At 34.9% G+C, this 22,663-nt stretch overlaps 1 protein-coding gene across 1 annotated transcript in view; it reads right to left on the reverse strand.

The window, feature by feature from the left end:
* Positions 1-426: 426 nt before the first annotated feature.
* LOC134228392 (organic cation transporter protein-like) overlaps positions 427-22,663 on the reverse strand; it is a 32,917-nt gene continuing 10,680 nt past the window's right edge. The window contains exons 3-12 of the mRNA XM_062710041.1: positions 16,148-16,367; positions 15,941-16,044; positions 15,698-15,852; positions 12,869-13,037; positions 11,584-11,796; positions 11,104-11,330; positions 9,759-9,940; positions 6,181-6,332; positions 5,950-6,039; positions 427-1,486 (exon numbers count right to left, since the gene is read on the reverse strand). Coding sequence (XP_062566025.1) covers positions 1,471-1,486; positions 5,950-6,039; positions 6,181-6,332; positions 9,759-9,940; positions 11,104-11,330; positions 11,584-11,796; positions 12,869-13,037; positions 15,698-15,852; positions 15,941-16,044; positions 16,148-16,367 — 1,528 coding nt within the window. The 3' untranslated portion in view covers positions 427-1,470. The remainder of the gene's footprint in view (positions 1,487-5,949; positions 6,040-6,180; positions 6,333-9,758; positions 9,941-11,103; positions 11,331-11,583; positions 11,797-12,868; positions 13,038-15,697; positions 15,853-15,940; positions 16,045-16,147; positions 16,368-22,663) is intronic.

A 22,663-nucleotide genomic window follows, 5' to 3' on the forward strand; every position in this document is an offset into this window, starting at 1 on the left:
TATGAAGAGAATGATATTGTTAAAATATGGAAGTCGGTAGAGTAGTTCATGAACGTGTTGGAATAAAATATTTACGAATTTCGAGTAGCAATGGTTTGGTTATAATTTGCAATGATGAATAGTGATATTTACATGTTGTTAACTGCGTTATGAATTATATAATTATACATGTAACTTGAATGCTTTGTGATAAGTTTGGTTGATATTGTGCAGTGATTCTGGAGATGAAGTCAAAATCGTAAAAAAGTGAACATAAAGACAGATACCGTGAGCCAAAAAAAATCAAACGAACCTTTGGTTCAAACAAGCTAAAACAGCTTTTTAATGAATTTGATATAATTTTTTACACTTCCAATATTTTTGCAAAAGAAAATAGGCAATACAGTATACAATATATATATGCAATACATGTATACACTAGATACAATTGCTAACGCACCACCTAAGAGAATTAATATTTTACTTTTAAAAACTTGTATTTGATTTATAATTATGTTAGTTTAGTAAAAAATAAATAAATATCAAATCTTATAAATAAATACAATGTTTACTGAAGCGTTGCCAATTTATAGAAAAGATTAAAATCGTGTCTATTCCATTTGTGAAGAAAAACATTTTCTATTTTTCTTCGTGTTGGTGTTCTTTACATTTGTACTAATTAAAAACTCAGAAAAAAGTTACGCCGTATGCGGCATTTGAAGCTAGAAGAGCGTGCAAAACGCAGACAGTATGGCGTCTGCATCGGGTTTCCTTAGAGAAAATGAAATGAAAAATAAAAACAATAAAACAAATTTGAATTCCTAACATGAAAAATTGTTGCAACTAGAATATCAAACATAAAAATGTTTACTATAGATAGCCAGGGCATTAAGTTTCCAGCATACAGTAAGTTAAAAATTGATCCACAAAACTAGGTCAACCGGAAGTTGGGTGGATTTGTTAAGGAAACTAAGGTACCGGATAATTACTAGGCGATACGATAGTCAATGACTGTTTGTCATTTAATTTATTAATGGGGGACTACTTCTGTGGCAATCTCAACGGACCACCTTTAGTTTCCAAGAATTGCATATCTGTTTTAAAAAAAATGGTGCACAGTGCAATCTGGAAATTTGTTTTCTGTCAAGAATGTCATTCAGGGGTGTTTTTATGATACCAAGACATTTGTCAATCCCACTGATTTGGAAATAATGGCATATAATTATAATACTAGTATACTAGTACCGATCAAGCAAATCTTCAGTTCACAGATGAGGATGAAGAAGTGGTGCGTTAACACTTTTGTCTAGTGTATATATAGTTATATACTAGTATATATAAGAGAACACGTTTACAAAAATATATACAAATATCATGAATATAGATGTAATTATATAAGACATAGATTAAATGCAAATTATAATATTTAAATGTATTATGCTATAATGTTATATAAGGATGAAGTATTGTATTCACTACACCTCTTCTTTGTTACAACGTAGTTCCCCTGAAATATAGAAATAGCAGATATAAAATATAAACTGTGCCTTTTCAAATAAATTTACGAAGACTGAGAAATCGTTCATTGAAATAAGAGATGTTTGTAAAACATATGCCCACATCCCCCAAAATAATTAGATTTTTTTTAAGTTGGAGGCATACCTTTGTCCAAAATGGCTCGATCGTATCCAGAATAGAATATGACCTAGGTATCCTTATGATAAATCTGGATACCATTTTTTTTTCAATATGTGCAACCTCTTCGCAAAAAAAAAAAAATGAACGAAAATTGATGGTGGACCGACAGACAGACCGACCTACCGACAGACAGCAGCAAAGCAATTTACCCTCCGTCCTTCAAATAGAGGGTGGCATAAAAATATTAGAATTGTTAAAAAAAGAAAATCGTGAAACATGACTATATTGTATTTTTTTAGAAGATTAAACGCAATCTTTTGCGATTAAACGCAATAATATTGCGATTAAACGCAATAATATTTGTATTTAAAAGCAATCATTTCTATTGATTTTTGAAGAGTGCAATGAATCCACGCTGATATTCGTTTCTTTTTTCTTTTGTACATTAACCAATGAGGAAAATTGTGTATTGTTAAGCATTATAGAATCAGATTCTTCTGAACAAGTATTTTCTGAATGATTAAATCATTTTCATGGATATAAAGAGGAGAAAGAGGTGTCGGTCTGTAAAAACAAAGACAACATTAGAATGAAACAAAGCTTTAGCATGTAAAGATGTCTATATTCCTGTATATTCACAACCTTTCCTTTGATCACATACATTAAACACGAGAACACGAAAATGTAGGTGATGGAATCATATGAAATCAAAAATAAATCAAATGAAAACAGATTGATTGATTTGTACTACCAAATTGATATGGTTATTAATACCACTGAAACATTCTTAATTTGCTGTGATACCTAAGGAATTGACTAATGGCTGTTTTAAAAGTGTTGGATTCTAATAGGTTTAAGAAACTCTGGTTGTTTCTTAGGATGCCATTGTTGTCCCCCGCTTGAAAAGTGGGGGATATTAATTTGGGTTTGTCCGTCCGTCCGTCCGTCCGTCTGTCCGTCCGTCCGTCCGTCTTTCTGTCTGTCTGTAACGCTTTCGTTTCCACACGATATCTCGAGAACCCTTTGAGCTTTTGCAATGAAATTTAGCATAGCAACTCCCTATGGACTAAAGAAGACCCCTATTGATTTTGAGGTCAAAAGGTCAAAGGTCAAGGTCATAAATAAGCAAATTCTGTCTGTTAAAACACTTTCGTTTCCACACGATATCTCGAGAACCATTCGAGCTATTGCAATGAAATTTTATATAACAACTCCCTGTGGCCTAATGAAGACCCCTATTGATTTTGAGGTCAAAAGGTCAAAGTTCAAGGTCGTAAATTTATACATTCTGTCTGTATGTAATACTATCATTTCCGGGCGATATTTCAAGAAGATTTTGAGCTTATGCAATGTAATTTTATACCAAAACTCCCTAGGACGTCTCTCGCCCCTCTCAAAGTGCCCCGCCCCGTTTGTTTTATTAGTATTTATAGTATTACATGGCGCTATTTTTAGCGCAGGGGCATGAGGAGAGTTATTGCGTATAAAACAGGTTCTCGGCGGACTTTATGTTCTTATTACATCTATTAGAACTGTTTAATAAAGGCTAAATAAATCAAACACCATGGATTGTGTAAAATTTTGAGAATACCGAACATGAAAACATGAATATATACATGTATGTGACTTCAATTCTGCATATACTTCACAGCGCGTAAAGCGATTCCGTGGTCTAGTGGTTATGTCTCTCGCTTCATATGTAAGAGGTCCCGGGATCGATTCTCGGTCGATCCTTTCTTTCTTTCTTTTTTTTTTTTTTTTTTATAAATACTTTTTTTTTTTACTAAATGATAGTATTCAGCATGTGAAATGAAAAATTTATGAGGTTATAAAATCATCATTACATTGTGATAAACATTCCATATAAAAAAAAATCTTCTATACACATAATAAAGAATAAGCAATCAAATCTTTATACATGTATGCATATTGACATACATGTATTTTATTTGCTTCAGTATACATGTATACATTTAATAATTCTACAAATTCAGTCAGGGGGAGCCGACTTTTTCCCTAAGCGGGGGACACGAATTCTCTGAATTAGCTTGTTAAACTTCAAATCTCACACACTGCAACATTTTGCAAAAAGACACAGAACCAAACGGTTCTTCTTTAAAGAATCAGACCATAGTATTCATAATAATTTTTGGCTAGCCGATGTTTGATTTCAAACTACGCAATGAATCATTGTGGTTAAATGCAAAATGAATGCTTAAAAGGAAGGATTATTGCGATAAAATGGAAAGAGTATTGCATTTAAATGCAACAAATTACTGCATGTGTTTAAATGCAAATAATTATTGCGATTAAACGCAAAAAATTATTGCGATTAAACGCAATATTATTGCGATTAAACGCAATAATTTTTGCGTTTAATCGCAATGTTATTGCGTTTAAACGCAGAAGTTATTGCGATTAAATGCAAAAGTTATTGCGATTAAACGCAAAAATATTATTGCGATTAAACGCAATAATTATTGCGTTTAATCGCAATCTTTTGCGATTAAACACAAAGTGTTTTGCGTTTAAACGCAATAAAAAATATTTCGCTCTCTGAACTGGCCTCAACGGGCTTCCGTAGATTTACATTTCTAAGAAAGTCTTTTAAATGTACTTTTTCAAAAATGGCTCGTATAATTTTTTTTTTCTTTTAGAACCTATAAAATTACTTTGTTACGTGTAGAAAAGTCGAATTTGGGGAAATCTGTTTTCTGTGTGGTACATTGTATGGCAATGTTTCAAAGTTACTTGCAGCTATTTTACGAGAATATCATACATGTACATCCTTGCGAACAGACGATTGACTGTTTGTTGTTTTACGTCCCGTGTGATATTATACACTTATCGCTGTTTTTTGAGGTCAATACAATGATTTAGCCATCTGAGGAGTACAATATTCACCGAGCCCTTGTATTGACCTAAAAAAAACAGCAACAATTGTATATTATTATATGATTGAATAATTTACATTTCTCTGATTGGCTGAGATCCAACTATGTTAAAAAAAATACTACGCTGTATTGACCTGCACGTGACGTTCCAGGTGAATACGAGGATTTATATCCTCTACATTGATCTAAAAATAGATCGGGAAAATCAAATTAAATAGTTGTAGTTTATGGGGTCAGTTTAGACCATATCAAACGAAGTTCCACGGGGTGAGATGATCTGCTAAAATTAAATGTAGCGAACATCTATAAGATAAAGGAAATGGAAAAATAAAACAAAGTTTTAATAAAATAAAAAAGATACTTAAACTTAATATGTAGAAATGAACACCGCTATATACGAGGGTTGTCCAAAAAGTTCGTGGACAATCATTATGACGTTTTTGTTAAAATAAATGGTGTATAAATCTATTGTATATCAAAATATTTCTTATGAAATTTAAGTCAGTGTGATTTAATTTTTATTGATTGAACTTAATATTTTTGTAAAAATCAGGGTCTTTAAAGATCGCAGATAGTGCGAACGGACCAAGGTTAAAATGTTATAAACTTAGACATAAAGTGTTCGGATTAAAATTATTATTTTTTATATAAATCAAGTCAAAACGTAATAAAAATTACATGTAACATAAAGAGGTTATTATCATATTTTGATATCTTAAGTCTTGCTTACTATATAGGCAGTGAAAATACTAAACAAAAACCCGAACAAATATGTAACAATACTCGACAGAAAAAGCAACGTCGGTCGTCCGAACGGGACAGCGTCCGATCAAACAATTATGTTTAATACGCTTGAAAAGACGTAAAGGACAAAATATTTGTTAAAACAACTCTATATTATTGAAATGTATTTAGTTTATTGATTTGAGATTGGTATACACGAATTTTCAACAGTGTGTACAAATTCGAAGACGCTACAAGAATTTAAAAACACATGTAATTTGAAAATGGGAGAGTTCTATTCATGACGCAGCGCAGCGTCGGACTGGGCTGTGCAGTTTATATTGATGAGTTGACGCTCGTAAATATTTGTGCATTGTTTTGAATTTGAGAAAATAAATATTTTGCAAGCACTTGGAAGAGTGGCACCATAAAAAAAGAAATGTAGAGTGTGTCAAAGAACATGTGTTAAAATTCAAAATACAAATATTTGACGTTATAATGAAATTAGCTCAACGTCAGATTGGTCCGTGCGCACATGTGTGACCTTTAAAGACCCCGATATTTAATAAAAATATTAAGTTCCATTAATAAAAATTAAATTATTCTGACTTGATTCTTCATATGTAATATTTTGATATACAATGGATATATATGAATCATTTATTTTAACAAAAACGTCAATGTCCACGTATAAGATATATACTTGTCAACTTACTCAAATGCAGTATTATCAAAGGAAGACAAACTTGGATGTGGTGTTTTAATTTTTTTGGAATAGTCATTCATGGTCGGCTCCTCTTTCTTTCTGCCAAAAAAAAAAACAATAATATACAATTTAACAAGAATGTCATGCTTATTTTGACATCAAAGGGTCCCAAGCACCTGTGAACGATTCAAATCAATGACCAGCAAATAATACAATAAATTAATTTTTGAAATGACGTACTTTCCAAATTCGACGCCATCTTGGATGGTTTCCGGAAGCTTCCTGTGAAGTGTTTCCGGTAAGAGGAGGGTGAGAAACCCCGCAGTGACGGCGGAACCGCCAAATATCACCAACGGCAAGGCCTGGCCAAACTTCCCACTCACATATTCACTCTGTCAATAAAAGACTTCTTTATTCACAGCTTCAATATAAGCATCCACAAACCACAATACATGTACATATTATATATGTACATTATAGAATAGAAATAGACCCAAAATTAGGCTTTCATTTATTTTGTTATTTTGTATTTCTGTAATAGCCGAAAGAGCTAAAGGCTTATCAAATCTTAGTATTAGTGGTCAATTTAAGGAATGCCCAGCCCTCTTTCATCAGACTAGAATGCATACTGTGCAGTTGTATAAACTTGTTTGTATGGCAAAAGTATCTAGCTCTATTTTTGAAAATCCGATTTAGTGATAAAAATAAATAGCAATATAATTTACCACTTCGATTTTTTTCTCAGTTTTTTATTTAAGAAAAGCAAAGATTCAGCTAAGACAAAAAATAACTTTATATTGATATTGAAAATGATACCTATATATAAGGCGTTAGTCAGTAAATTGCATACCTACAGGGCCACTTTATATATAATGTGATCAAAGCTCGTTTTTTAAAGTCACCTGAGTAACTCAGGTGATCTCTATTGCTATCCGTTTTCGTCCGTTGTCGTCCGTCGTGTGTTAACATTTGAACAATTTTCAGCTTTTTCTCTGAAACCACTGAATCAATTTCAACCAAATTTGGTATACAGCGTCTATGGGTGAAGGGGAACAATAATTGTGAATTTTATGGTCCCCGCCCGTCTGGGGCCTGAGGGGTGGGGCCAAAACCACCAAAATTATTGCAATCTTTAAAAATCTTCTTCTTTACTCCCGCACATCAAGCAGGCAAACTGTTGGCATGAATGTAATGAGCATTGAGTCCTACCAAAATTGTGAAATTCATGGTCCCAGGGTGAGGGGTTCTTGTGCTAGGGCGGGACTATATAGATTATATAGTGAAAATGCATTATTTCTTTTAAAATCTTCTCTGCTCTTGGGTATTAAGTAAACTAACTAAGTAAATAGTTATGTTGAGCAAGAGTGCCTCTTCCAAAACTGTGAATTTTATGGCCCCAGGGTCAGGGGTTCTGGTGTTAGGGCGGGGCTCTAATGAGCATATAGTGAAAATGCATTTATTCTTTGAAAATCTTCTTCTCTGCTTCTGGGTATTAAATAAACTAACTAAGCAATAGTTATGATGAGCAAGAGTGCCTCTTCCAAAATTGTTAATTTTATGGCCCCAGGGTCAGAGGTTCTGGTGTTAGGGCGGGGCTCTATTGATCATATAGTGAAAATGCATTATTCTTTGAAAATCTTCTTCTCTGCCTCTGGGTATTAAATAAACTAACTAAGCACATAGTTATGATGAGCAAGAGTGCCTCTTCCAAAATTGTGAATTTTATGGTCCCAGGGTCAGGGGATCTGGTGTTAGAGCGGGGCTCTATTGATCATTTAGTGAAAAAGCATTAATTCTTTGAAAATCTTCTTCTCTGCTCCTCGGTATCAAATAAACTAATTAAGCACATAGTTATGATGAGCAAGAGTGCCTCTTCAAAATTGTGAATTTTATGGCCTTAGGGTCAGGGGTTCCTTTGGTGTTAGGGCGGGGCTCTATTGATTATATAGTGAAAATGCATTTATTCTTTGAAAATCTTCATCTCTGCTTCTGGGTATGAAATAAACTAACTAAGCACATAGTTATGATGAGCAAGAGTACCTCTTCCAGATTTATGAATTTTATGGCCCCAGGGTCAGGAGTTCTGGTGTTAGGGCAGGGCTCTATTGCTTATATAGTGAAATGCATTATTCTATGAAAATCTTCTTTTTTGCTTCTAGGTATTAAAAAAACTAACTAAGTGCATAGTTATCATGAGCAAGAGAGCCATTTCCAACATTGTGAATTTTATGGCCCCAGGGTCAGGGGTTCTGGTGTTAGGGCGGAGCTCTATTGATTATATAGTGAAAATGCATTAAATCTTTGAAAATCTTTTCCTTTGCTCCTGGGTTTTATGCCAATGATCCAAGTATTATATATATTTATGATGAAGAAAGGTGCATCTAGCAAAATGGTTATTTTTTATGCCCCCAGGGTCAGGGGGTGGGGGGGGGGGGTACATAGTCTGAAAATAAATTAATGCTTTGAAATCTGCTCTTTAGTATTAATCAACCATTTTATGATAAAATTTGCAAAATTTTGAAATATGTGGTCCCAGGGTCAGTGGTTCCTTTGGGGTGAGGTGCACAACTGGTTATAAAGTGGAAGTGCATTTTCTCTTTGTTACTCTGATCTACCTCTGGGTATTAAGTACTAGTAAATAGAGTAAGCATGCTAAGTTTATAATTATGATAAGCAATGGTGCATCTTTCAAAATTGTGAATTGCAAATTTCATGGCCTCTCGGGAAAAACACGAACCAATTTTAATTGTTTGAAAGTTGTTACACGATACTCAGGTGACCTATAAGGCCCGTGGGCTTCTTGTTTTCTAGTTTCATCGGAAAGACCTACAACTTTCACTTCAAAGTACCGAGCGCTTGCCAAAGGAACATGCCTATTTATTGCCCCCCCCCCCCCCGCTTTTATAAAGTATGGGGATATTATTTTTGTCTGTCTGTCTAGCTGTATTTCTGTCTGTCTGTAACACTTTCGTTTCCGAGCAATACCACGAAAAGCTTTTGCAATGAAATTCCAATGGCCTAAGGAAGACGTCCATCGATTTTCAAAGGACAAGGTAATAATTCTGATGTAAAAACACATTGGTTTCCACGAAATATCTCTAGAAGCCTTTGACATTTTTTCAATGAAATGTTATACCATGATTTCTTTTTGCCTAACTAAAGTTAAGGAAGATCACTTTTTAATGGTATTTTGAGCTAAATAGGTCTAAAGTCAAGTTCGTAAATTCATTATATTCTGTAAACTTTTAATTTCCGGGCAAATATCTCGAGAAGCAATGAAATACTAGTATGTGGAGTTTACGAACGGTACTCGAGCTCAAAAGTCCATTAAAGATTACAAAATAGGAACAGAACAAACACAGACCTCCAAAACAGGTGGAATCAGGTGTCATGGAGGAGTAAATATCTCCTGCTGACCGGTCACACTATATATGATTAATTGATAAATTGTATTTGCTGACAAGGACACTGTATCGATCATAGATATTACGAAATGATGGCTTTAAACGAGACTACTGATATTTTGCTTCATCAACTTGTTTATCAAGTCGTTTTCGTCGTTTTAGAAATTGTTCTTACATAGAATAAGCTCTTCCGTATTGCATAAAATTTTATACTATTACTCTCTGTGGATCCGCCTGCCTTCGTAGAGTGTCCCCCCTTCGACCCCCATCCCTATAGGATCCGCACATACTTTTCTCTTTTCCTTCAGCGGGAGACATCAACTCTCCGAATTAGCTTGTTTTTATCGACAAAGGTCAGTGGCGCCCGAGAGTCAAGTCTAGAATATGAGTTTGTTGTGGTAAATATATACATACTGTTGAGGCTATATAAGGGGCAGCCATACCGCCAAATCGAGCGATACAGGAACTGGTTCCCATAGCACCATTACGGACCACGGTGGGGTAGAGTTCCGCCGTGTAGATGTAGATTACACCAAAGGCCGCTGATGACCCCATTTTACCAATGATTGATAATACCAGTGTCAGACTACTCAACTCTGTATTGATATAAAAAAAATACCTCTAAAGAACCTTAAATTTTCACGAAATTCTCAAGCACAGTTAAGTTCTCAGTTAAGCACTGTCATATATAATTCATGACAGTAAAGTTTAAATAGTTCACACACTAATAATTTTTCAAAAAGAGAACCCTTCCTTTTTTCACCAAGCAGACATTGTACGAGGGGTGTTAGAAAAGTTCGCGGACAAGTTCTATTGTGAGCGCGCTATTTCCACGAAACCGGTCAAACTTTCCAGATAAAATCTTAACCTATTTTCCAATAAATATACAAAAATTTGGTGCTCTCCGGTGATCATTGAAAAATAAACGGCTTTTTATTCTGATAAATCTTGCTTCACGGAGCATGCTCCATTTTGGCACGTTTACATTACAAAGACTCTTGATTAAAATTTAAAATTGCATAATTGTAACGCAAAGAGATTTATGATATTTTACCTATCGCTAAAGTATTCATGAAACGTCACTTGGAGAAATTTTGAATTAAATTGGAGAATAATTGACTGTTTTATAGCCATTTATAAATGATAAACACGTAAAAACACAGCCAAAAATCGGAACGTCATTGAGCGTCATGGAGCACTGCACTGCGTAAAAATTATGTGTGTAGACAGTAAAATGTCTAAAAAGAAATTAAAATTTTCAAGATGATGCCGGAAATTTCCAACACACACAAAGGACAAAAGTTTTCAAATGATTGTGACTTCATATCAATGGAAGGATTAACATATTGAATGATTAACTCCATCGATACTTCAATACCCTCTTATCGCATGGACGTTGTGCCTATATGGTTTTGCAGTTTTCAAACCTGATCAATTTACTGCAGAGAATCTGAAGAAAGGAAAGATTTATAGAACTGCGACAAAGCATAACGGATTGAAATCTGGTTGTCACGTCGCCTTACGTCAAGGGATTGCTCCGTGAATCCTATGACATCATAGTAAAAATCGTTGTAAATTTTCAAGATTTTAGTAAATGGACCTGATTTTTTACATACTAATAAACAAAATGTAGGAATTTATTCAGACATAAGTCATACTTCACAGTACACAATAGATTTTCCGTAATTCAGTGTGTCCGCGAACTTTTCTAACAACCCTCGTAATTATGGGTTAAAACAAAGAGTTACAGTTGCCTTGCCTTCCTTGCCATAGAGAACTGGAAATATGGTACACAGTAAGGCAGCGCCACCTATGATCATTATCAAGCAGTGTAACTTCTGCCTCCCTATTCTGTTCAACAAAAGCATGGTGGCAATTTTTGCTGGAAACTCAACAATTGCTAGAATAAACTGATTCAGGTAGAAGTTTCCTCCTATATTTCCGACATGCATGGTTACTCCGTAATAGTCCATAGCAATAACAATCCTGAAAAGAACTCAGGATCAATTAACAATTGACAAAATAATCATATATGCATGATCGTTACCTTCAGTTAAACACGATTTATTATTTATTTATTTATTTATTTATTTATTTTTGGAAGAATCATAAATCATTGAATAATGAAATTATTAAATTGATTATTTAAACCTTGTCATAAATTAACAAAATATACTTCAGTTTAATTGGTTATGGTTTATTGCAGCCCACCCATTATATATATTATATTTTTTCTTACCAGTTAACGAACAATATCATTGCCCGAACAAACAACACTTTGTGTTTAAACACGTGCCAAATCTTCTCTCCTTTCGGAATTTCAATTTTTTCTCCCACAATCAGATTTCCCTTTACGTCAAATCCGTTCACTTTAGCGACACGTTGTACGATTTTTTCCGCCTCTTCCATTCTTCCCTGTGACAGCAGCCACCGAGGGGATTCCGGTATCACCCTGAAATACGTCAACATGAACAAGAGGAGTTATATCCAAAACCTAGAAAAAATAATTTAGTTGGAGGACTTCATGCAGCAAACTTTTCTTAGGGCTTTATGGAAGATTTGATCATGTGCCAACCCGTTTTACATCCCAATAACACTCAAAAAATGATACCTTATTTCTTATATTTACATTTGTGACTTCTTCATACTTTAAATTTGCCTGTTTGTGACTTTTAACGTGTGAAATGCATTTTTTTTCAAACCCAACAGCATGTTTGTAAAGCCACTGACCGCGCGTCGACCCTTTGTGACTTCACAGAGAAATTACGTCGAACGTTTATCCATATGAACATCTATGACCTCTTGACCCCGTACCTGTATTTATTAATATATAATGAATAATATTATTACACCTCATTATAAATATTCTAAACAACGCATTATCTGATTGGTTCTAAGTTATCATGTGATCGGGCCGTAAAACTTCATATTTCCCGGCCGTCGGCACGCTTTTCCTCATATTCCACCTCTTCGGAACACCTAATGTATTTTCCCGCAATATAGTTCTCGCTCGTTGCACGAAAACTCCCGAAAGAAGTAGACGTCACAATAGCCTGCATGGTTTACGTCACAAAACTTATGATAATGTGTTGAACAAGGGGTTTTATAGTAACTTTACGTAAAAAGGTAAATGAATTTGAGAGAGGCGCCGAATTTGAAAGTTTATGTTTATTTCAAAGGTTTTGCTTGTTTCGGTATAATAAACAATTCATTGCATGAATGTTCGGGAAACATGAAGACTTATTCAGCCAAGAAATATCATATTCCCCTCGGGCGAAGCCCTCGGGGAATATGATTTTCTTGGCTGAATAAGTCTTCATATTTCCCTCACTATCATGCAATAAATGTATAATAATAAATATACTTTCATAAAAAATTCATACAGAAAACAAACTTCCCAATTTCACATCGAGCTCTTAGAAAAATTTGCTGGAAGAACTCCTCCAACTAAATTATTTTTTTCTAGGTCTTGGCAAAATAGAGAGCTGTTTTTAATTTCAGATCATCAGCCTCGAATAACCTACCACCAATAGAGGACATAAACAGCGCACGGTACCGCCACGGCCAGCTGGAGGTACTGCCAGTGTCGGACGAGGGCCCCCACCCCCGCCAGGTACAGCAGCCCCACGGCAAAGAACATGTGGATAGGAATCCCGGTCATTACCCTCTTAGAGGGACCCACCATCTCAACACCTAGCAAAATAAAACTTGCCTTGAAATTTATCATCGGCATTTAAAGAATTTAAAAATATGAGATTTTATTATGAAATTTATTTAAATAATGAAATTATATAGTATTTTAAAGGGTTTATCCGTCAACTTCATCGAAGGAAAATCATTCCAAACTTAACTTAACCAGGTAATACTGTAAACTGAAAGCAATGAAAACATTTGTCTATGTTTCAGTTGAAAGGCATGAAATTCATTACAAACTAGTGCCTTTTCCTCTTTCAACACAGAACAAAAACACCATATCAAGACAAATCACGTTATAGGGTTCCTGATTCCAACAGGTTCGCTTACTGAACCCAAATGGATATAATCTGGAGAATATGAACAGTATGTATACACGCTCAAAATACAAAATGGGAGTAGAGTAAACATGAACATCTGATAAAATCATCGCTTGGATCAGATGCTACAGAGGATTTACCTCCCCTGTCGATCGGCCACGACCGCAATACGCTCCTTGCCATGATCAGAATAATGTTAAATCTGTAGACTGATAAGTGTATAAATAAAAACATAACAATTTGTTGGAAAAAGTCAGTAAACATTTGACTATTTGCTGATAATATCATTGACCATGAAAATGCTAAATGTTGACTTTTTAAACGAGATTGTTGATATGTTGTAAGACTCCAAAGTCCGATGGTGACGCCAAAGTCCGATGGTCTCGCCAAACCCCGGTGGCTCGTTGTCTTTACGGACGCCAAAGTCCAATGGTCACGCCAAAGTCCGATGGTTCGTTACCTACGCGCGACGCTAAAGTGCAATGGTCTGACACGCCAAATTCCGATGGTGCGGAGGAACAATTAACGTTTATGACGTCACAATAGTCCGACGTTATGTCGTTATTCTGCACTCAAAATCCATTGATTCAGTATTCGTCTCACATATACGTTTTTGTTGATATTGCTTTTTTTCACCCACCAGAGGTATTAGGGTTAGTCCTCGTACACCATTCGGGTGATAAGGGTTAGTCCTTAAACACTAAGGTGTTTCTTCGAAGCCACCCGAGAGATTTTAGGTTTAGTCCTTGCACACTGTTGGACTGATTTAGATTAGTCCTGCACCCACCTGTGATAGTTAGGTTAGAGATGATACTCAATGTTCGACTGTTAAGTCTTAGTTTCGCACCTACATCCAAAAGACTAGGATTAGTCTGTGAAATTATGATATTTTGCATTTATTTATGGCATGGCGTGGCATCGCATTTTTGCGCAATAGTACTGTGACGTCATAGACGTTAATTGTTTTCTGTGCCATCGGACTTTGGCGTGTCAAACCATCGGACTTAATTTAGAGTCCCATCGCACTTTGGAGTCCTACGTATGTATACTTGTCTCTTCAACTTGTTTGTCAATAGAATGTCATGTTTCAGAAATTGTTCGAGCATGTTATAGTTTAATTATCGATTCAAATGAGATACATTATCATTTAGTAATATATTTGAGTTTTCACAAGTACCCTCATCTTTATAAATTTCACTACTTCTCGAATACATTCTCCCGAAGTTTCTTTTGACTGCTTTTAAATATTTTAGTTAGGATTTGCATGATTAGATACATGTAAATAACCTGTTTCAAAAGAGGGTCAGAGAAGATCTGTCCATTTTCCGCCTTCCTTTAACACTTCGTTAATTCAGAGTGAATACGTCATATATTGTCGTTTTCTCCTGCCCCTGATACTAGTACTCTCGGTTTATTCCCCTCGCCTTAACGGTAATATTTAGCATTCCCATTTCGCCTTAGTAAGCTCTCAGGTGAATTAAGGTGATGAAGATTTAATATATTTAGTTTAAAGTATTTTTTTTTAAATACTTGGTATTACATGTATTATTTCATTCACTGTATTCATAAATTCCCATTAACTGTTAAATTCAATCAAAAAAAAAATTATTTAAACTTTTATATCAACATAGTAATAATATTTACAAATACTAATTTTTTTATGCCCATTTCGCCTTAGTACTTTTTAACTTTTTCTTACCTGAATTTCACAGTTAAGGACATAAACAACGTACCTTACTTACTGATAATTTTTTAAGATATTCTATATTTAACATTATTCTACCCATACATGTTCTTAGAAAAAAATCAGCATGCAGTACCAGGGGTTTTGAGCACATATCAAATGATGAAAATTCTTGCATTTTTCAAACAAAAATCTATAAAATATACTAAACTTAAATTTAAGATTTTTTCCCATCCAAATTTGTTTAAGAAGAGGTGTACAACACCATATATAGACATTAAAAGAATTTCACAGGGGTCTTTCACTTACTGGAACTCTTCAACTCCAGGGAAAAATCCAATAAAGTTCAAACTACATTGCGTATGACCCTAAGGCAAAATGGGAACACACCATACTCTCAGTAACAGTCTCTACCTGTACTTAGTACTGTCATGTTTAAACGTCAAAACTCCAACAGGGATCCAAGAGCCTTACGAGTACCACTTTTACTGGAAAGTCATGTACATGCAAACCTTGGCAAGAAACTGCAGAGTAACTGTACATGTAAATCGTTCTTTTTTCAAAATTCTTCTGAGAGAATGAACAAACAGTATAATATATGCAATAGAAGGTATTTCAATATGTGTTTATTAATACAAACATAATTAAATACTTACTTAAAACGCTAGCTGGAACAAAGACGCCATGGCATGCAGCTCCCACAAAGAAATTCAGGATAACAAAGACGTAATAATTGGACACAAAGGCCACACTGACTGCTGACACAACCTGAATAACTGCAGAAATTACCAAGGCCTTCTTCCTACCAAATCTAATAACAGAAATTATTCTAAGTTTGTAATTTTTTCCAAATTAATTTTATATATGCATAGGTATATACATTCGTATAATGTACGTACACATCGGCAACACACCCAAACCCCACATCGCCAGCCAACACACCGAAATAGAATATCATCTGGGCGTGGGAGGTTTTCAGAGCATCGTCACAAACTAAATTCACCTAAAACAAAGAAAAGTGATCTTAAACCTTTTCTGTGATAAAACCAAAACTTTAAAAATTCGAAAGAATTTATGAACAAAATAATCTTTATATTAAAGGTAACCTTTGATGAGAATGTTTCTTCGAACACTGATGTATCGTAAACCCATTCATTACATTTCCTAAGAGTCGTGACGTTATTCTCTCGTCCGATGACGTGACACCGGTCATATCTCAGAACAGAATGCGGATCTTCAGGGAGCGGAATGGTTATATTTATCAGTTGTCTGTGCTTTTCATTTTGTTCAAGATATGTATCATTTTCATATCCAGGAATTTTACATCTATAAATAGTAACAATGTATACATGATATTCTAAAGACATAGGCGTCGGAAGCAAATCGAAAGTGGGGGGGGGGGGGGGGTAGACCAACAAAAAAAGGTAAACCCAAACTTTCAATGCCTATAGAATGTATATGTTTGCAATGCCCCCCCCCCCCCCCGATTCCGACGCCGATGCAAGAAATTAAATATTACCGAGCTGTCTGTTGTAGTGACTTTTCAAAGAACAAAGTACAGTTTTGGTCAAAAAATGCCGCGTTTCAGATCTGTTTCGTTCATAATATTTTAAAAAGACTAGGATTTTTAAAATCAAATGGTATATAATTTATATATAACTCAAATGTATGCATTTAAAAAATAACGCCAAATACCTTTCACGATTACGAAAATACCTTTCATATCAGAACAAGTTTCAAGTTTCAAGTTTTTATTTAAGACAAAGATCCCAACTGGGGTATATGAATACAAATAATACAAGTTTTTTTTTTTTTTTTACATATAAACAAGAATGCATGAAAGAATGAGTGGTACTAATAGAACGTCGAGATTTTACGAAAAATTCAGACGCGACCTCATAATTTTAACATGCTATGCGTCATCTGAAATTCTAAACGTACACTCTGAAATATTTATCAATGTAAAGAAGTTTCTATTGGTTTTAATATTCCATCATTATTATGCATTTATCTACTTATTTTTATTATCCATCCTAGGGTACCTTAACTTTAATTGTCCTACAGAATTACAGTGAAGAAAGGAAAAACTGGAAATAGTGAGTTGTCTTTTTTCTAGTAGTTGACCTTACTTATAATTTAACAGTTGTATTGCAAAACTTATGGTTCTGAAGCATAAAAATGATATTAGCCAATATTTGCTATATTTGCTAAATAAAATGATCAAACATTCTGAGAGTATTGCATAAGCGATACATGTCCCCCACCGGGATCCCCTTTTCTCATTAGGGTTCATTTTATTAGACCTTGTGTATGAAAAAGCGACACAAAAATATGGACATTTCAGTTATTACTTGTTTATGAATAAAATATCTTGGAATTACTTCGATCTGCCTTAAAAAGAAAGACGACGTCTTTGAATGCCATTTGACACATACAGTGTATGCATGTTTTGATCAGAACAGCTCATTTTACGTGGTTAAAAACAATTTTATGCCCAAAAAATCAAACTTGATCTATGGTTTGTCACTATAAAGCTTCAAATCATGACAGTCTCGTTTAAAAGATTAATTAAGTGCATCACGACATTAATTTAGTGCATTGCGAGCCCAATCGTGAACCCAATTATAAAAAATTAAAAATGCCATGATTCCGTCAAAACCATGCAATGAAGCAGAACGAAATGCAAACTTAATCTATAAATAATCAAGGTAAGTACCATGCTGAAAATCAGCTCAATATCTGCAAGCGATTAGAAAAAAGTGCAAAAAACCCTGGGAAAAAATATTAAGAAGGTAATTCCGTAAAAAACGTCGAAGTGGAACGAAAAGCAAGATACACTCACATACCAAAATTCATCTTCGCTAGTCAAGGGTTTCTGATACGCTACTCTCCTCACAATCCCTTGGCATACGGTGTTAATAAAAGTTTGGGGTTGGGGGGTTCGAGTTCTGATTGGGATTCGGTACACGCTGTAGACCAATCAGCAATTGTTTTTTGAAGGTGACGATATCTGCGTTTTGGATACATCATGGCTCTTTAATATCAGGAATGAAAAACGCAAGTAAATAACGATCCATAAGATAACATGCAATTCTATGAATAGCTATGCTTTCATCCAATATCTTCTAAATATGTGATTAAGAATCAATATTGAAGCTTCAGATTTGTAATATAAATAATAAATAAACATAACTCAATTTCTGCTTTTTAATTATTCTTTAAAAAATCGATTTAATTTTTATTAAAACGCGTCTTTATTTCTGTCGATGACGCAGTCTGTACGTGCCTGGCAGATTTGAAAATGCCAATGGTTCACGAGGAAATTAGAGTATCAGAAACCTTGGCTTGCGAAGATGAACAAAAATCAGCTCATTATCTTCGAGCGTTTAAAATGAAGTGCGGAAAACCAAGTGAGACAGACTGACAAACAGACAGAGGGACAGATAGACGGACAGACTGGATGGAAATATACAGTCCCCTCCAGTTTCACTAGTAGGGAACTATAAGTAATAAGATAATTGACAGAATGAAAGGATTTCGACAAGAAAAACATTTTCAGGACTTCCGGTATTGATTTTGTTTTTCGTCACCTGCTTCCATTGTGGAATATTAATATCGGTCTGTCTGTCTGTCTGTATAACTTAAGAGTAGTTAGTGAAAATTAGTATTCACTAAATGACTACTCATATTTCATCAAAATATGTTTACATCTTAATTTATTTTGAACATTGTGTGGATTTATTTGTTACAGATATACAGAACAGACAGACAGACGAACCAACACATACTGTAATTAATATGCCCCTTTTCTCTCTATCCCCTCCAAACTCTCTCCCCACTCTCTTCCTTTCCCCGCTATCACCTTCCTTTCTCCCCACTCTGAGTCTCTCTCCCCACTCATACTCTCTCCCAACTCTCACTCACTCTCTCCACTCTCACTCACTCTTCACTCTCTCTCTTTCCCCACTCTCACTCCTCACTCTCCCCACTCTCACTCCTCACTCTCACTCACTCTATCTCTCTCTTTCCCCACTCTCACTCACTCCTCCTCACTCTCTCCCTCCCCACTCTCTCTCTCTTCCCTCTCCACTCTCTTTCTCTCTCCCCGCTTCACCCTCTCTCTCTCCCCGCTCTCACCGTCTCTCTCCCCACTCTCAATCTCCCCTCTCTCTCCCCACTATTACTTGCTCACTCACATTCTCTCTTCTATGATAGATAGTAGGAGGCTAAATGTGATAAGGAGAGAAAGTGCAGGGAGATCATAGAGGGTTTAGATAGAACGGGAGATAGTGATCCCCCATTCTCAGCCTCTTTTCTCTCCCTCACTCTATATCTCCCTCTCACTCCTCCTCCCCTCCCATTCTGTCTTTCTCTCATATTCACCACATTCTCACTCTCTCTTTCTTTTTTTGGTTTTGTTTGTTTAACTCAGTTACTTCTTCCTTATAGGAAATAAACTATTCATATGTATTATACATCAATGTTTTATTATTATTTACAATTTAAGAAGTGGAAATAATTCTTTTTCCATAATAAAGAAAACATTTTCATCGTTATCTTACAAGAAATATAAGGAATGTCTATTCTTGATCTTTTCATTTTAGTTATCAAAATTGACTATTTATGCAAAAAAAATGATGTCATTTAATATTATAAGGGCGATAACTCCACGCAAAATTATGTAGACTTACGCAAAATACTAAAGTATTCTTTTTTTGACCATAGAAGTAATTCGGGATTGACATTCACTACCTTATTTCCTGGTTCTCAATCAGTTTACTTGATTTCTGTATTTAAATATATTTTTCATCCTCAGATGTTGTGAGGTTGCAATAATACTAACCAAAATGCACCTGCATCTTGACTTTCTCCCTGAAACCAGTAAATATATTTTGTTTTGAATATAAACGTTTGTTTGGTATTTTATTCATATATGTACTGTTTTTAAACTACAAATAAATAATCTTTATTTGTTACATGGTTCTACCCTACTAACCCTAGGTTTTAACTTAACACTTCTGAAAGGTGAACCGTTAGGCCATCAACGTATGATTAAAATCCACCTGTGACGTCATTCTTTTGTTTGAACGCTCCATTATTTATAAGGAATGGAGCGTTCGGAAAGTAGGTCAACCATTGTTATATTTAGTATAACACAATAACTTTTGATAATTTTTATTTCAAGCAAAATTACTTCACTTTTTATTAAATGAAATATTTACAGAGACTTGAAAATCGGATCCGGACTTGACACATTTACAATGGCTATTGTTATTGATATCAATATCACTGTCTTTATGTCCTTGGAGAATTTCACTCAAATTCCGTTTTTGTGCTGCGGTTGTTCGTTTGTAGTTCCGGATAGCATTCGATCTATGGCCAGTTACCTCCGAAATAAGCTGCTCATCCACGCCAGCGTGATACAGTCGAGTTGCTGCTGAAGCGCGTAACGAGTGGTTTGTTCTAAATCCATGTAGTCCTCCCTGTTTGCACAGATCAGAAACAACATTTGCAAGTTTATGCCTACCAATGGGCTGAACAGAATACCATTGTTCCTCAGTTGGTTTTGCAAGTGGGCGAAGATAAAACGCGTCACACACTTTTACATCGGGACACTTACTAATATATTTCTCATAATATTTCACTATACATCTGTTAGGCATTTGCTTATTTTCATATGCTTGGACAGATTTTTTGGAAATTTTTCTATGTTTTAATCCACCTTGATTACTCTTTGATGTGTCCTCCGTATAACTAAGAAATTTCCCCTGAGCATCCTCAGAAACAGATAATTGTGAACGGTCTCCTCTTCTTAAACTTCGATGATCTTGTCCCCCACGTAAAGCGAAATGAAGGCCAATTAGATAGAGTAATGTATACAGAAGCTGTTCAGGATTGGTGTCCCCTAGAATACATTTAGACCACAATATATCTTCCTCGTCCTCTGTAATTGGTAAAGCCTGTTTTTTTGCGCCACCGACATTATCTTTGGCCTTTGATTTCATAACATTATCCAAGGTGTTTTTTATTTGAGAAAACTCATCATCAATTAAAAACTTGTAGTTATATCCAAGGGTATCCATGTATAACTGTAAACAGATCACAAAACTATACAATGTTTCTGGGGGGTATTCCGATCCGTCTACTTTTTTGGCTTCACATATAAAACGTGACACTGTGTACTTCAACTCATCCATTGTCATTTTGTCAATATCAACAAGAATGGGACTAATATCCGATCGACTTTTCGACATTTCATTCCGAAATCTTTGCCACTCTCTGAATGTGCTGACGGCCCACCGTATTTTCGATCTAGTTGCGGGTGCAAACCTGAAATGAAATAATTTTGAGTAAGAAAATAATCATCATTCTAAATTTGATATTGCATCTTGTTTTCATCTTCGATCCTTATAGTAAATTATCCTGTTCTTTAAAACATGCTATTAAAATAGAAATATACATCTGTAAAACTTGAAAACTTAACTGTTTTGTTTGTAGTTCTGAAATTTCCTTGTCCGTTTTTAGATCGCTAAATCGGCATTCTGTTTCCACCTTTTCTGCCGTCAGAACGAGTAAATCGTCATCTGCATCGCTAATATCGGAGCATTGAGGCGCATATGGCTCATTTTGAACAGGTTTTTTGAGATTGGGCTGAACTTCTTCTAATCCAAGTATATCAGATACTAAATTATCAGTGTCATAGTCACTGTTTGTAGTATCAACCTTGTAATGTCGCTGAGTCAAGAAAATTTCATCATCACTGCTAGATGCTTCCATATTGATATGATAAAGAATCAGTAAGGTATAGACTTTTATAGTTGATTTGTTTTAAATGACCCCTCCATTACTTTAACAATAGGTCACCCAACTCTTCCTGTTTTTCATGGTTGAGTTGGTGCAAATGACCTCTCCATTACTTAAACAATAGGTCACACCATTCTTCACGTCATTCTTTGAATGACCACTGTCTCCATTCGTAAATGCTCACCTATAATTACGGGTCCTGGCCATTCATGCTTCTGGGAAAATTCAGATAATTCAATTTTATAAGCAATAGAACCATTCAATAAAAAGGGAGTTTCAATTTTCTTGAAAAAGCATAGCCGTAGGAACCGGGGAGGGGCGGGCCCTCTCCAATAATTTCCCCGATATATAGAATACAACTGAATAATTCCAATCTTCATTTTATCTATTGATTTCCTGTGTTTTGATTGGACGAGAACACGTTCCAGAAAATTTTTACACATCGATAAATTCTTTCAATCAGAACTACTTTCTTGATGACACTACTAGGTTATCGAATAAACAATGAAAGCAGTTATTTCTGGGTCTGTTCTGGCTAAATAATGAATACAAGAAACTTTAAATTTAATTAGGGCTTAAACAAAACTGGCAAATACTAGACTGCCTAACTGATGGACGCCGTGAAAATGTTTATGTCACTGTCCGATCACGAGTGTGAATTTTAAAAATCGCTATTTCAACGTTCATACGTAGAAAATAAGCTCAGTCTGTATCGTTTTGACAGGGAAAAGAAACGTACCTCAAACTCTTGCCCTATTAGCATCAAATTCATATTTACTTTCTATATTGTTCCTCAATATTTGAATAAACAAGTGAAA

The sequence above is a fragment of the Saccostrea cucullata genome, unplaced genomic scaffold (assembly GCF_032062105.1).
Source record: "Saccostrea cucullata isolate Sc308-1 unplaced genomic scaffold, CSIRO_AGI_Scuc_v1 ctg2219, whole genome shotgun sequence".
Taxonomy (NCBI): domain Eukaryota; kingdom Metazoa; phylum Mollusca; class Bivalvia; order Ostreida; family Ostreidae; genus Saccostrea; species Saccostrea cuccullata.